Source organism: Thalassophryne amazonica, chromosome 22, assembly GCF_902500255.1.
Source record: "Thalassophryne amazonica chromosome 22, fThaAma1.1, whole genome shotgun sequence".
NCBI classification, from domain to species: Eukaryota; Metazoa; Chordata; class Actinopteri; order Batrachoidiformes; family Batrachoididae; genus Thalassophryne; species Thalassophryne amazonica.
This window is the reverse complement of record NC_047124.1, coordinates 4,809,733-4,824,582: the sequence shown is the minus strand read 5'-3', so window position 1 is coordinate 4,824,582 and position 14,850 is coordinate 4,809,733. Positions and strand designations below refer to the sequence as shown.

At 41.2% G+C, this 14,850-nt stretch overlaps 1 protein-coding gene across 1 annotated transcript in view; it reads right to left on the bottom strand.

The window, feature by feature from the left end:
- Nucleotides 1-13,871, bottom strand: part of dyrk2 (dual-specificity tyrosine-(Y)-phosphorylation regulated kinase 2) — a 30,866-nt gene extending 16,995 nt beyond the window's left edge. The window contains exons 1-3 of the mRNA XM_034163914.1: nt 13,841-13,871; nt 5,250-5,409; nt 177-282 (exon numbers count right to left, since the gene is read on the bottom strand). Of these exons, the coding sequence (XP_034019805.1) occupies nt 177-282; nt 5,250-5,409; nt 13,841-13,871 (297 nt within the window). The remainder of the gene's footprint in view (nt 1-176; nt 283-5,249; nt 5,410-13,840) is intronic.
- Nucleotides 13,872-14,850: the final 979 nt, after the last annotated feature.

Below are 14,850 nucleotides of genomic sequence, written 5' to 3'. Positions count from 1 at the left end.
GGGGCAGCAGAAAAACTGCATCTCTGCGTAAACCTGTGTGTTCCAAACGTGGAATGAGAGAGCTGTAACATTACGAAATGAACTAGTTGTTTGGATGTATCAACACCCAAAACTTATGTTTTTAGGGGGTTAGAGTAATTAATGCGTGTTAAGATCCTGCACGTGTGCGTTATTACCGTCAGGAGGTTGCGATGGGTTTGTTTGCGGAGCGGCGGCAGGGTGACAGGGCGACGTCGTCCGAGAGCCGCTGAGTCCAGAGCAAACGCAGACTCGCCGTTTTGCCTGAGAGAGACAGGAAGAAATTTTAATCCTATTATTTTTTTAATTCTGGAGAAAAGAATTAGCGTCATTTCCCTGTTTACGTTTGTAAAATGTGGTATTTCAGTTGTGGACATTTATTAGCCTGAACTGAACTGAAACACAGCATTTTTGTACACACCTTGACAAGCGAATTATTTCCCCTCAGCCAACAAGATAATCTCCTGTGAAACACTATTGAGTATCAATCAAATTCTAATGAGGCTCTGGTGTACTTTGACACTGTATCAGCTCCACAGTGCAGATTCGAGCTCTACAGTAGACAGTGATAAGGCAGCAGTGAGCACATACAGTATTCCACGCTAACACCAGCGTGCTGAGTGTGAACTCGACACCATGCTGGAAAATGCCAGAAGATTGCCGGTGAGCACGCTCGGCATGTGGCCGGACAGGACGATTTGGAAAATTTGGCAGCAATGCAGCTGCACACATAGAACTACCTCGAAAAAACCACAGCTCCCCCACACCACCCCCCGCCCAACTTCAATAGCAGTGTGCACACTTTTTTCCTGTTTGTCCCACCTGAGCTCCTGTAGGACAATCGGAGCATCCGCTCCATTGATCGTACATACATTTTACAAAGGAAATTTTCATCATAGATGTATCTGCTGATTGACGCTCAGAGAGCTGCAGGAGCAGATTAAGAGGAAATAACCAGGCCATCATGCTGGATTAACAAGAACTCTCTTATTATTCCGATACACACATATAGTTTACAAAGTTAACCTATGAATCATAATGATAACTGATGGCTGGCTTATTATGCAACTACTTCTTAGTTGCAGCCCTACACAATGTCATGGTATATAGAACGTGCTTAATCCAATCAAGTTTGGATAGGGGGGGTCCCAGCAGACCATAGCCTGAGAGGCAGGGTACACCCTGGACAGGACGCCAGTCTATCGCAGGGATTGTGTCAAAATGATTAATCATACTGTTTCCAGTATCACCAAGTTCAAAATGTTTTGTGTTGTTGTTTTTTTTAGTTATCCTGTTAATAATCCAATCCACCAACAGACTCAGGAGAAACCAAACAGCTGCTTGTAGTGGCGATAACAATCCATGCAGTCCCCAATAAAACAACTATGTTATTGACCATCGTCTTCCAATGTGTAAAACAATGATCAAGATAAGTTAAGGATCTGTCCAGACACACGTGGCTGTCGAAGTCTAAACAACAGCGTGTAGACTTTGACCGTTATTGTACAGAAAACACAGAACTGCAGCATAACTGTGACAGTAAAGTCAAATCCAAGCACAGTATCCAGATGTTTTAGAGTAAACATGTAACTATATGACAAATAAAACTGATGTGTACGGGGGTTGGGAGTTTTTTTTCTACAACTCTATGTACGACCATTTTGCCAAAAAGATCCCAAATTATTTGGAGCAGTGAAGCAGAAAATATAAAGGATATAGATCTTAATATTCTCAGATGGTTAACAATGTTTATATGCAGATGATACTTTAATCTATGTGACAGATATTCAAAAATTACTTCTTGCTGCTTTAAAAAATAAAATAAAAATATACAGGCTGAGAAGAGAAACAAAATTCAGTTCCTGCCTGTCAATCCCGAACTGTTTTCACACGCTCATTCAGCCAGACATCAACAACAAGTAACTCCACTACAAAAACAATTTCAACACTCCAGCAACATATTCAAAACCACTTTACACAACTACTTTTGAAAACACAGTCCATGGCGATTCTCATCTGTTAGAATCAATGCAGTACAAGGTGGGGAACAAAACTAATGGAAAGTGTTCACATCAGGCAAACCGACTCGATGAGCTGCAGAACGTTGGACTGACATTTCTAACACATAAACATAACATAAGGCCTAGTTGAAAAAATATGAAGCCAAAGTGTGGACATAACCATCAAAATTAAAAGTGGTCTTTTTTGTAAATGTTATCATCACTTTCAATATTTCTATTGGTCTCAGTTCAGTCCACTGCTAGAATTATCAGTGCATATATACTATAATGTGCTAGAGCGTAACGCTTGCGACAACAGTTGGAGGTATCTTCTTTAGTCTGCAGAAACCTGAAACAAAGAAATTCTGTCCATTAGTTCCCGTATTATTGAACAAGTAATATAATTATTCTATTGAAGTAGAGTAGGAGATATAGCTAAGGTTTTGACACAAATAAATCAAGGACTTATTCTCAGCATTACGCTTGCAACAGTTTTACCTTGCTTTAGGAACATGATGTTTTTTCTAAGAAATGACATTTCTACCTTTACAAAAATGTATTACTATGTGTTAGCATGAAGCACAAACAAACAAACTGACAAGATACAAGGATATTTCTTTAACATTCAACTTTAAATGATAATGCTAAATATCAATGTCACACAAAATTGATGAAAAAAGTGCTATTTTTGGGGTAAATTTCGTGCATATCTCTGGAACTGTGCAGAATTTTTCCATGAAATTTTCAGTACCTGTCAAAGAGACTATAGGCAACTCACAGATAAATCTGGATGGTGCTGAATAAAATAATGGCTTGTTCATGACAAATGCAATGCAAATCAGCAGTTAGGCTTCATTATTTTTGAACTAGGCCATCACATTTTATAAAGACGAGAGATGACAACAGCAACTCAGCCCTCAGAAATTGATACAGGTTTGACAACAGTTTTAAATCATCGCTCAGAAAGGTGACTTTAATTTAGACTGGTATTACAGTACAAGGTACTTTCTACAGTGTTTTAAGAATATGACTGTCAGATGTTTCAAACCTGGTCAAATATTTTGTAAATTACATTTCTAATGAAGATTAAATAAATGTTTAATCATAAACTCAACAACACATCGATAAAATGAAATACTGGTTGGTTCTGATCCCACATTGCCCACACATCAACCCATTTGAAGGTGGATTGAATTTATTTAACCTTTTGTGTCATAAAAGATGTTTTTTGGCATCTGTACCATTATAATTAAATCTGGACATAATTCCCCATGAATGTTTTGCTGGATGTCTGCTGGACAAGACGACAACAACAACAACAGCAACACAAACACACACACACCTGCTGCGTGAGTTGTCAATACAAACGTTAGTTCCAACATTTTTACTTGGTTGCCAAAATAAATTAATCATTATTATGAGAATGTTTAATCATAACTTTATTAGACTTATTTTTCTGAGTTGAAGTCAGAAATTCTGAATTCACAATTTCCATCAAATGCAGAATAAACTTCGAACCTCACACACACACTTCCTCCTTCGAGTTCTTTAAAAATCTCAGAGTGAACTCATCAGCCATGGAATCCACCCCCCCAAAAAAAATACTTTAACAGCAATCCCATTAGCAGCCAAAAGACAAACAACAACCACACAATTAAAAGGTACTTTATAATAACTAGATTATAGGGGTGGAACAGTACATCGGTACTTCAGTAATCAGACTGTACAAAGGAGCTATTCCACAGAGTGATGTTCCCGTTTAATCCTGAATAGCAAATCAGGGTGTGTTTTGAAGCATCATAGAAACTTCCTGATCCATCTATGTCAATCTTGAACAAACTCAGTATGCGCAAGTAGTTACAGCCAACATCGGCACCGGATTTAAAATCGGGATCCAGTTTTTGACCTGTTCAAAAATTTCATTACGATTCTCATAATCTTTGATAGTACATGGCAAATTCTGGGTATTTCTACTCTTAATGGCTTCAGTCATGTTCAAACTTCTTGAAAAGTGGTATTCGTAGTGACTACCGAGTGAAAATGTTCAATCGTGCTCCATCGGGGTAAAGTTTAAAGCCAAAGCAGTGTTTGTTGTGGTTTTTGTTCAAAGTTGAACAGTTTGAGCTCCTTTCTTTCGTTTTTCGAGTGGGTTGCCAGGTCTGCACTTTATAAACCAGCCTCTTAAGAGGCATGCTGGATTAAGTCATTTTATCCTGTTTTTGCACTTTTTTGTATCATGGCTGAATGTAGCAGAACTGTGCCCTGTGGAACAGCCCTGTAATTTTTTGACAGGAGTATCACGATATCATGAAAAGTCAACGATTGCATGGAAGAAATCATTAAATCTTGCAGAAGAATCATGATTGATTCATAAAATATACAAACAGGAAACAAACAGCATCAGGATACTGATACATCAACATGGTTTCTTTAAAGTTAAATATTTGCCACAGATTATTTTCAACATAATTAGTGTGAACACTGATGTAATTATATATCATAATATACATCAAATCACGATACATTTCGTGATTCTGTTCTCCTGACCAATCATAGTGTAACAATACGTCTTGACTCAAAAACATAACACGTGCTGTCAGAAGCTACAGCACAACAAAGGACTGTGTTGTCATGGAGACTGAAGACAACAAACACACCGCGAACTGAACCGTATCGAGCATCGAAGCTAACCATGAAACCGACTATCGCTCCTCTTAATAAAGAAAGAAAGAAAGTCAACACAGACAAATCAGCCGACCTGACTGAACTGAAGCTTTGTTTCAATCTGTGAATCCGGGGGCCAAAAATGAGGCCGCATCCAAACCAACACCCTAAAAAAAACACCCGAAAATCACCAACAACTAAACCCCAACACAAAAAATAAAGAGCAAAAACAGCATCAGCGTGATTAAACTTACAGATTAAAAAGCCACTGCTGTCACATATTATCTGCCAGCTAAAAATAAACTGGACGGGGAAGACGTCTGAAGAAGTCTTCATGAGACTGTTTTCACGCGTTTATTTTTCCTCCAACATTTATAATTAGACTGAATTAAACTATTTCTCTGAGACAGAATCTTCCCTCATTTCTGCCACATTGCTTCCAGACTTCCCTTCACTGTTTCCCACCGTTTCCAAATGATTACGGTGTCTTTTCAACGCCACCGGTGCGTCTGGGTCAGACTGGCCGGGCTGTGACGCCCTTCGGCCGGCTACAGAGGTTGCGCTCACCCGTCGGAAGGACCGAGGCTCCGGGCTTCTTGGTTAACATGGCGGCCGCTCCTCTCCTCTGGACACGGGCGACCCGGGCACCTCCTCTTCCTCCGTGTGTGGCTCCTCCTCTTCCTCGTGAGATCACGTCGACACTTGACATCCCTAAACTCCCGAAGCACTGTGCCGAAACTTACTTCATCCGTGGAGCATTGAGAATACCACGTGACTGATGACGTATGATTGAACGATCTGCCTACTTATTCAGGAATCACACTGTTATGTGTTGGACGCAGCTCGGAGAACCGACCAGCGTTTGAAGGACCCAGTATGAAATAAGCAGAGCACGGTACAAAGGCTAACTGAATTTAATACATAACAGTGATAATATAATAATAAAAGGTGCGGCCTGGCGTGGTGCGCTCCCAGCAGCGCTAACGGTCCGGAGCCAGAAGCTGTTTCGGACCCAAGGACCCCGCCGACACCCCCCAGGTGGCCGCAACAACCGAGTCTGTGAAAGAAGGAACCATTATGTGAGTCCACACTCTACACACAGAACACTTAAAGGTGTACAAACAGCAAACACTTCCTGGCTTGATTACTGATCAGCTTCCCAACCTGCAGGCATGGAACATCCAGTTCACAAAACTCCACTGCGGTGAAAGCTGATACATGACTAACATACAGCTCAATACAATAAGGTGTGAGGGACACCACATTTACTGACTGTATAAATGTTAGTCACAAAATCTAACGTACCTCAGGAAGTGTGCTGACGAGTGTGAGACCTCACCCCCTCCTCTTTCACAGACTGTGCATCAAACCTGGACGTTCTCAGCATCCGCTGTTGATGAGATGGCTCCCGAGACGACGATCTCACCCGTCTGGTCACAAGGTCGAGTCTCTGGCAAATACACACTGTGCACTCCAGTCTTAAATGCCAACATGCTCCAATCCATCCAGATGTACCACAGCTGTGAGTCCTGACGAGTCGCAGGTGATCAGGGTGAGGTCCTGACAGCCTCAGCAACACAGCCACTCAGTCCCAAACGCAAGCCACCTGGGAGGAAAACAAAAAGACAAACAAACCGGCAGCCAGGCCCCCCCAGCCATATAACACACACTTTATGACGTGATAATTACAAGATAGTAAATCCAAAATTATGAGGTACTAAGAATTGCACAATTATAATTATGAATCAGTATTCGCCACTGTTTCACAGTTATAGCTTCAGTTCATAATTCTGATTTATTTTCTCATATTACCAATAGAATCAATAATATATATTAAAGCTTTGCTTCTGTCTCCATGAGGAACACATAAATAACTTATTACAGCTGCTTGCTATAGGTAAAGTTGTAGTCTTGACTCAGTTTCAATTATTGCAGACATCTTTGTTAAAAACTATAATGCTGGAAACTTCAGATATACAGTGGCAAGATAAAGTACATGAATTATGAACCTTTGAGCTATTATACATCTGAATTTTAGAATGATGTTAAAAGGGCTGTTGTATATAAAAATTTAAAAATGAGTGAAAACTAATCTCTACAACATGACACACATGAAATAAAAATATAAAAGCAAAAATGATGGGTTGCATAAGTGGCAAGACAAGACAGGGGATGGATACATGAACATTTCCAAGCCACTGATTATGTCTTGTGCAGCACAGTGGCTTACTGGTTAGCACTGTTGCCTCATAGCAAGAAGTTTCCAGGTTTGATTCCCACCTGGTCCTTTCTGTGTGAAGTTTGCCTGTTCTCCCCGTGTTCATGTCAGTTCCCTCCAGGTGATCTGGCTTCCTTCCACTTCCAAAGAATTGCAGGTTAAGTGAATTGGTGACAATAAATTGACCGTAGTTGTGAATGTGTCGGCACTGTGATAGACCAGGGGCCTATCCAGGGTGAACTACGCCTCTCATCCAATGTGTGCTGGGATAGGATCTCTCCAGAAGTGGAATAAGTGAGTTTATAAAATGAATGTCTTTGCAGTTCTCAAAAAACTGAGTGACCATGCTGAAAGGAGACTAGTGAGGGAAGCCACCAAGACACCCAAACAACTCTGAAGAAGCTATCGGCATCTGTGGCTGCGATTGGAGAAATTGTGCAAGTTTAGCATTTTGCCTGACCAGATTTTATTTTATTTATTGATTTATTTTAATTTGATGTCATTCCAACATGCAGACGTAGAATAGCTGAAGTGTTCCCAAATGTTCCGGCAGCCGGTATGTAACCATAGCAACAGTGCTGATGCCTCACACTGGGTTAACAGTTAATCTAAGTGATGGTTACTTACAACAGAGATACTCGCCACATTCACCAGAAGAGTTTTAAACCATGGACGATTAATTTTCATAGTTCCAAAATCCAAAATACCAACTGCTTCATAAGAAGTCCTAAAAACCGAGAGTGAAGCTGGAGGTGGATGTCAGGGGAGTATTGTTCAAGTGAGGTCATCAACACTTTATACTGTGGCTGTTTATCAGATTACCTGGAGACTGACGTGTTTGCAGTATAGTTTGTTTTGCCATTATGTGATCGTGCACGGTGTCGGGTTTATAGTTAAATTACAGAGCGGCTCTAACACAAAGAACACATTCAGTTGACAGTAATCTGGTTACTAAAATATAATGTAATGCTAAGGTACCCTCGGCTGTATGAGCATGTAATCAGTGAAAGAGTGTGTAGAAAGAATGTCACCTTTTGACCCCTTAGAATAGGTCAAGGTTTGCCATCTTTGAACTTGTCCAAGGTGGCAAACCTTGACCTATCGACCAAGAATGTTCCCTGTGAATTTCAGGACCCTGGCAGTAATAGGACTGGACTTATGCTGAGCACAGTCAGACGGATGGACGGACGGACGGACGGACGGACGGGTGGGCGGACAGGCGGGTGGAGGGACGGACAGATGGATGGACGGACAGACGGACAGACACAAAGTCTTTGCAATACCCGTTGGCCATATTTTGGCCTCGGGTAAAAATCAGATGAACTTTGTGAACCCAAGGACAAAAGTACACAAACAATCAAATATATGCTCAGAAGTCAGGACAGCTGATTTACTGGGAAGAAGGAAAGTGCAAATTCCAAAAACACTCAGAGATTACAGAGTCCTGATTACAGGCGACTGCTTGAAAACATCAAAATAGGTTGATTAGTGTGAAATAGGTGAAAAAACAGAAATCGATGGTTTCTACCCACCGAGTCCAGATAAGTTGCTGAATTCAAGCCTCGTAAGGTGTCAGACTCGTGGTACAAACTGTTCTGAAAGAGTTCCCCCAACATTTTTGTAAAACTGCAGTTAGATTCAATCTTGAGACAAGACTGAATGTTTTAACCGCTGACCATTAAAAGATGAATGGTAGTTCCTGCTCCTCAAAAGTGAAGCCAAAATGTCTCAATTTCCCCCTAGTGGCTGGTTGTAGTATAGGTCATAAACTCCACCATGCCATCCACAGCAAAGGACAAGTGTAAAAATTTAAAGTACTCTCAGTATTCCAACTACATGTTGCGCCTTCTTTTTAAAAGTCTGTGTTGAAGCTGCTCACAAGACAACAACAACAACAATGACAGCAACAACAACGACAGGCACCAAAAGAGCTCAAACGACTGGACTTGAAGTTCTCATACCACCTTTCTCGAGACCTGCTTTCATAGCCTAGCTTTGGAGGCCAGGCTGGGCAAATTGGAGACTCGGCTCCGCACCGTGGAAAATTCTATAGCTAGCCAGGCCCCTGTAGCCGGTGCGGACCAAGGTAGCTTAGCCGCTGTTAGTTCCCTTCCAGCAGATCCCATGCAGCTGGGAAAGCAGGCTGACTGGGTGACTGTGAGGAGGAAGCGTAGCCCTAAACAGAAGCCCCGTGTACACCGCCAACCCGTTCACATTTCTAACCATTTTTCCCCACTCGGCGACACACCCACCGAAGATCAAACTCTGGTTATTGGCGACTCTGTTTTGAGAAATGTGAAGTTAGCGACACCAGCAACCATAGTCAATTGTCTTCCGGGGGCCTGAGCAGGCGACATCGAAGGAAATTTGAAACTGCTGGCTAAGGCTAAGCGTAAATTTGGTAAGATTGTAATTCACATCGGCAGTAATGACACCCGGTTACGCCAATCGGAGGTCACTAAAATTAACATTGAATCGGTGTGTAACTTTGCAAAAACAATGTCGGACTCTGTAGTTTTCTCTGGGCCCCTCCCCAATCAGACCGGGAGTGACATGTTTAGCCGCATGTTCTCCTTGAATTGCTGGCTGTCTGAGTGGTGTCCAAAAAATGAGGTGGCCTTCATAGATAATTGGCAAAGCTTCTTGGGAAAACCTGGTCTTGTTAGGAGAGACGGCATCCATCCCACTTTGGATGGAGCAGCTCTCATTTCTAGAAATCTGGCCAATTTTATTAAATCCTCCAAACCGTGACTATCCAGGGTTGGGACCAGGAAGCAGAGTTGTAGTCTTACACACCTCTCTGCAGCTTCTCTCCCCCTGCCATCCCCTCATTACCCCATCCCCGTAGAGACAGTGCCTGCTCCCAGACCACCAATAACCAGCAAAAATCTATTTAAGCATAAAAATTCAAAAAGAAAAAATAATATAGCACCTTCAACTGCACCACAGACTAAAACAGTTAAATGTGGTCTATTAAACATTAGGTCTCTCTCTTCGAAGTCCCTGTTAGTAAATGATATAATAATTGATCAACATATTGATTTATTCTGCCTTACAGAAACCTGGTTACAGCAGGATGAATATGTTAGTTTAAATGAGTCAACACCCCCGAGTCACACTAACTGCCAGAATGCTCGTAGCACGGGCCGAGGCGGAGGATTAGCAGCAATCTTCCACTCCAGCTTATTAATTAAAGTTTATTAATTAATCAAAAACCCAGACAGAGCTTTAATTCATTTGAAAGCTTGACTCTTAGTCTTGTCCATCCAAATTGGAAGTCCCAAAAACCAGTTTTATTTGTTATTATCTATCGTCCGCCTGGTCGTTACTGTGAGTTTCTCTGTGAATTTTCAGACCTTTTGTCTGACTTAGTGCTTAGCTCAGATAAGATGATTATAGTGGGCGATTTTAACATCCACACAGATGCTGAGAATGACAGCCTCAACACTGCATTTAATCTATTATTAGACTCAATTGGCTTTGCTCAAAATGTAAATGAGTCCACTCACCACTTTAATCATATCTTAGATCTTGTTCTGACTTATGGTATGGAAATTGAAGACTTAACAGTATTCCCTGAAAACTCCCTTCTGTCTGATCATTTCTTAATAACATTTACATTTACTCTGATGGACTACCCAGCAGTGGGGAATAAGTTTCATTACACTAGAAGTCTTTCAGAAAGCGCTGTAACTAGGTTTAAGGATATGATTCCTTCTTTATGTTCTCTAATGCCATATACCAACACAGTGCAGAGTAGCTACCTAAACTCTGTAAGTGAGATAGAGTATCTCGTCAATAGTTTTACATCCTCATTGAAGACAACTCTGGATGCTGTAGCTCTTCTGAAAAAGAGAGCTTTAAATCAGAAGTGCCTGACTCCATGGTATAACTCACAAACTCGCAGCTTAAAGCAGATAACCCGTAAGTTGGAGAGGAAATGGCGTCTCACTAATTTAGAAGATCTTCACTTAGCCTGGAAAAAGAGTCTGTTGCTCTATAAAAAAAAGCCCTCCGTAAAGCTAGGACATCTTACTACTCATCACTAATTGAAGAAAATAAGAACAACCCCAGGTTTCTTTTCAGCACTGTAGCCAGGCTGACAAAGAGTCAGAGCTCTATTGAGCTGAGTATTCCTTTAACTTTAACTAGTAATGACTTCATGACTTTCTTTACTAATACAATTTTAACTATTAGAGAAAAAATTACTCATAACCATCCCAAAGATGTATCGTTATCTTTGGCTGCTTTCAGTGATGCCGGTATTTGGTTAGACTCTTTCTCTCCGATTGTTCTGTCTGAGTTATTTTCATTAGTTACTTCCTCCAAACCATCAACATGTCTATTAGACCCCATTCCTACCAGGCTGCTCAAGGAAGCCCTACCATTAATTAATGCTTCGATCTTAAATATGATCAACTATCTTTATTAGTTGGCTATGTACCACAGGCTTTTAAGGTGGCAGTAATTAAACCATTACTTAAAAAGCCATCACTTGACCCAGCTATCTTAGCTAATTATAGGCCAATCTCCAACCTTCCTTTTCTCTCAAAAATTCTTGAAAGGGTAGTTGTAAAACAGCTAACTGATCATCTGCAGAGGAATGGTCTATTTGAAGAGTTTCAGTCAGGTTTTAGAATTCATCATAGTACAGAAACAGCATTAGTGAAGGTTACAAATGATCTTCTTATGGCCTCAGACAGTGGACTCATCTCTGTGCTTGTTCTGTTAGACCTCAGTGCTGCTTTTGATACTGCTGACCATAAAATTTTATTACAGAGATTAGAGCATGCCATAGGTATTAAAGGCACTGCGCTGCGGTGGTTTGAATCATATTTATCTAATAGATTACAATTTGTTCATGTAAATGGGGAATCTTCTTCACAGACTAAGGTTAATTATGGAGTTCCACAAGGTTCTGTGCTAGGACCAATTTTATTCACTTTATACATGCTTCCCTTAGGCAGTATTATTAGACGGTATTGCTTAAATTTTCATTGTTACGCAGATGATACCCAGCTTTATCTATCCATGAAGCCAGAGGACACACACCAATTAGCTAAACTGCAGGATTGTCTTACAGACATAAAGACATGGATGACCTCTAATTTCCTGCTTTTAAACTCAGATAAAACTGAAGTTATTGTACTTGGCCCCACAAATCTTAGAAACATGGTGTCTAACCAGATCCTTACTCTGGATGGCATTAACCTGACCTCTAGTAATACTGTGAGAAATCTTGGAGTCATTTTTGATCAGGATATGTCATTCAATGCGCATATTAAACAAATATGCAGGACTGCTTTTTTGCATTTGCGCAATATCTCTAAAATTAGAAAGGTCTTGTCTCAGAGTGATGCTGAAAAACTAATTCATGCATTTATTTCCTCTAGGCTGGACTATTGTAATTCATTATTATCAGGTTGTCCTAAAAGTTCCCTGAAAAGCCTTCAGTTAATTCAAAATGCTGCAGCTAGAGTGCTGACGGGGACTAGAAGGAGAGAGCATATCTCACCCATATTGGCCTCTCTTCATTGGCTTCCTGTTAATTCGAGAATAGAATTTAAAATTCTTCTTCTTACTTATAAGGTTTTGAATAATCAGGTCCCATCTTATCTTAGGGACCTCATAGTACCATATCACCCCAATAGAGCGCTTCGCTCTCAGACTGCAGGCTTACTTGTAGTTCCTAGGGTTTATAAGAGAAGAATGGGAGGCAGAGCCTTCAGCTTTCAGGCTCCTCTCCTGTGGAACCAGCTCCCAATTCAGATCAGGGAGACAGACACCCTCTCTACTTTTAAGATTAGGCTTAAAACTTTCCTTTTTGCTAAAGCTTATAGTTAGGGCTGGATCAGGTGACCCTGAACCATCCTTTAGTTATGCTGCTATAGACTTAGACTGCTGGGGGGTTCCCATGATGCACTGAGTGTTTCTTTCTCTTTTTGCTCTGTATGCACCACTCTGCATTTAATCATTAGTGATTGATCTCTGCTCTCTTCCACAGCATGTCTTTTTGCTAGTTCTCTCCCTCAGCCCCAACCAGTCCCAGCAGAAGACTGCCCCTCCCTCAGCCTGGTTCTGCTGGAGGTTTCTTCCTGTTAAAAGGGAGTTTTTCCTTCCCACTGTTGCCAAGTGCTTGCTCACAGGGGGTCGTTTTGACCGTTGGGATTTTTCCGTAATTATTGTATGGCCTTGCCTTACAATATAAAGCGCCTTGGGGCAACTGTTTGTTGTGATTTGGCGCTATATAAATAAAATTGATTTGATTTGATATCTGTCAGTTGGCTAATTTCTACCAAACTGTGCATGTGGATGAAAGTTGATCTTGTCATTAGTCCTCAAGGGTTCATTCTGGCAAAGGTCAAGGTCATTAATTGAGGTCTAGATAAAGGATTTTCATTTTCAACCCATTTTGGTTCAAACTTAACACATATATGTGTAACGGTTGCACTCTGCGTTGTGTTGTTATGACTCCGCCCATTCGCTCCCCTTGGGACACGAACTCACAATCTCCGGCATGGTAGTCGGACTCTGTAACCAGAAGGCTAAAACCCAGGGCTCTGGCCTTGTGACCAGAGAATCCTTTTGAGCTGTTGGGAGTGAGATTTACTAACTACATCTGCACAGCGACACCTGCTGGCCTCCGTTACATATGTAGCGAGGTGATCCACCAGGGCCAGGCTTTCATGCACCATGAGGTGTAGGTTCAGATTAAATGAGTGCTTTGATTCCATTGACTGGGTTTGCTAGTCCACAGGTGCCCACAGCCTGGTCTTGCACAGGCCTCCTTGCACACCCTCCGGGTGTTCACAGCACTGTTTCTCAGTTCAGACTTGTCACTGAGCTGCACACTCCCACTTGTCTTGATATCCAGCATGCCCACTGAGATCAAACACCTCCTTCTGGAAACTTTGGCAACACAAATGGAATCCTCAGTCACCTGTGGGGATTTGTGAGCAGGTCTCCCACATCACGTTAAGACGTGTAACCAGTTCACTCGTGCCCAGATATCATTCAGTTGAAGCGAGCCGCAGCTTACTGACGGCTCTGACTTTCTTGACAGTTTTCCTCTTTCTCCTTTTCTTTTGCTGTCTTCCTGATTGTCAGTCAGTATGTCAGAGGAAAAACTATAGAACAATGTGTGACAGAAGAGGAAGTAAAAGCAGCTTAATAGGTACGTTACAGTTTTGTGTTTTAAAATTGCTGACAGTGTAGAATGACAGTCTGAGATCAGTCAGCTTGTATGATGAGTGAGACATCACAGACCCAAACAAACAATCCAACCACAAGGAACATAGTCCATGAGACAGTCATTGATTTTGACGTAATCAGCACTGCTTAAAGATTTAAAATCCAGCCTCAATGTACCATGACCTACACAAAAATATACGGCGGTCATTCCAGGGAGGCAGCCATAGCCAAGTAGGGGTCAAAAGTGAAAAATGTTCCAATCATACTGAAACATACACCACATTATTTGTCTGATCATAAAGATTCCAAAAAGGTATAGTTTGGACTATCTGTGACTGAATGTTATGGAGCTATGGGGTAAAAACGGTAAAAATAGCGACAAAAAAAGGGGTCAAGTGTTCAAATTGTTCCAATTTTGGTAAAAAGTGATGAAAATTATTGATTGAGCTAATCGGATTACTAAATGGAATAGTTTATTCATGCTGAATGCTTGGTCTTCAAAGAAAATGTCAAACAAAGTGGACATCCATTGGATTCTATGACCCCGTTATCCTGTAGCATGACAGATGGTGCAAACTGTTCCTTTTTAAAACCCTATTAACCCAACCAATAATTCACATCACTTTCTATCAAAATTGGAGCATACATACTGGTCCCAATTCATCTAAGGCCACGTTCTATGACGATCTGGCCCTCAGAGACTAGAGGTGGGCGGCTCGATCCTAATATCGATAATATCGATACCAACGCTGGTACTGA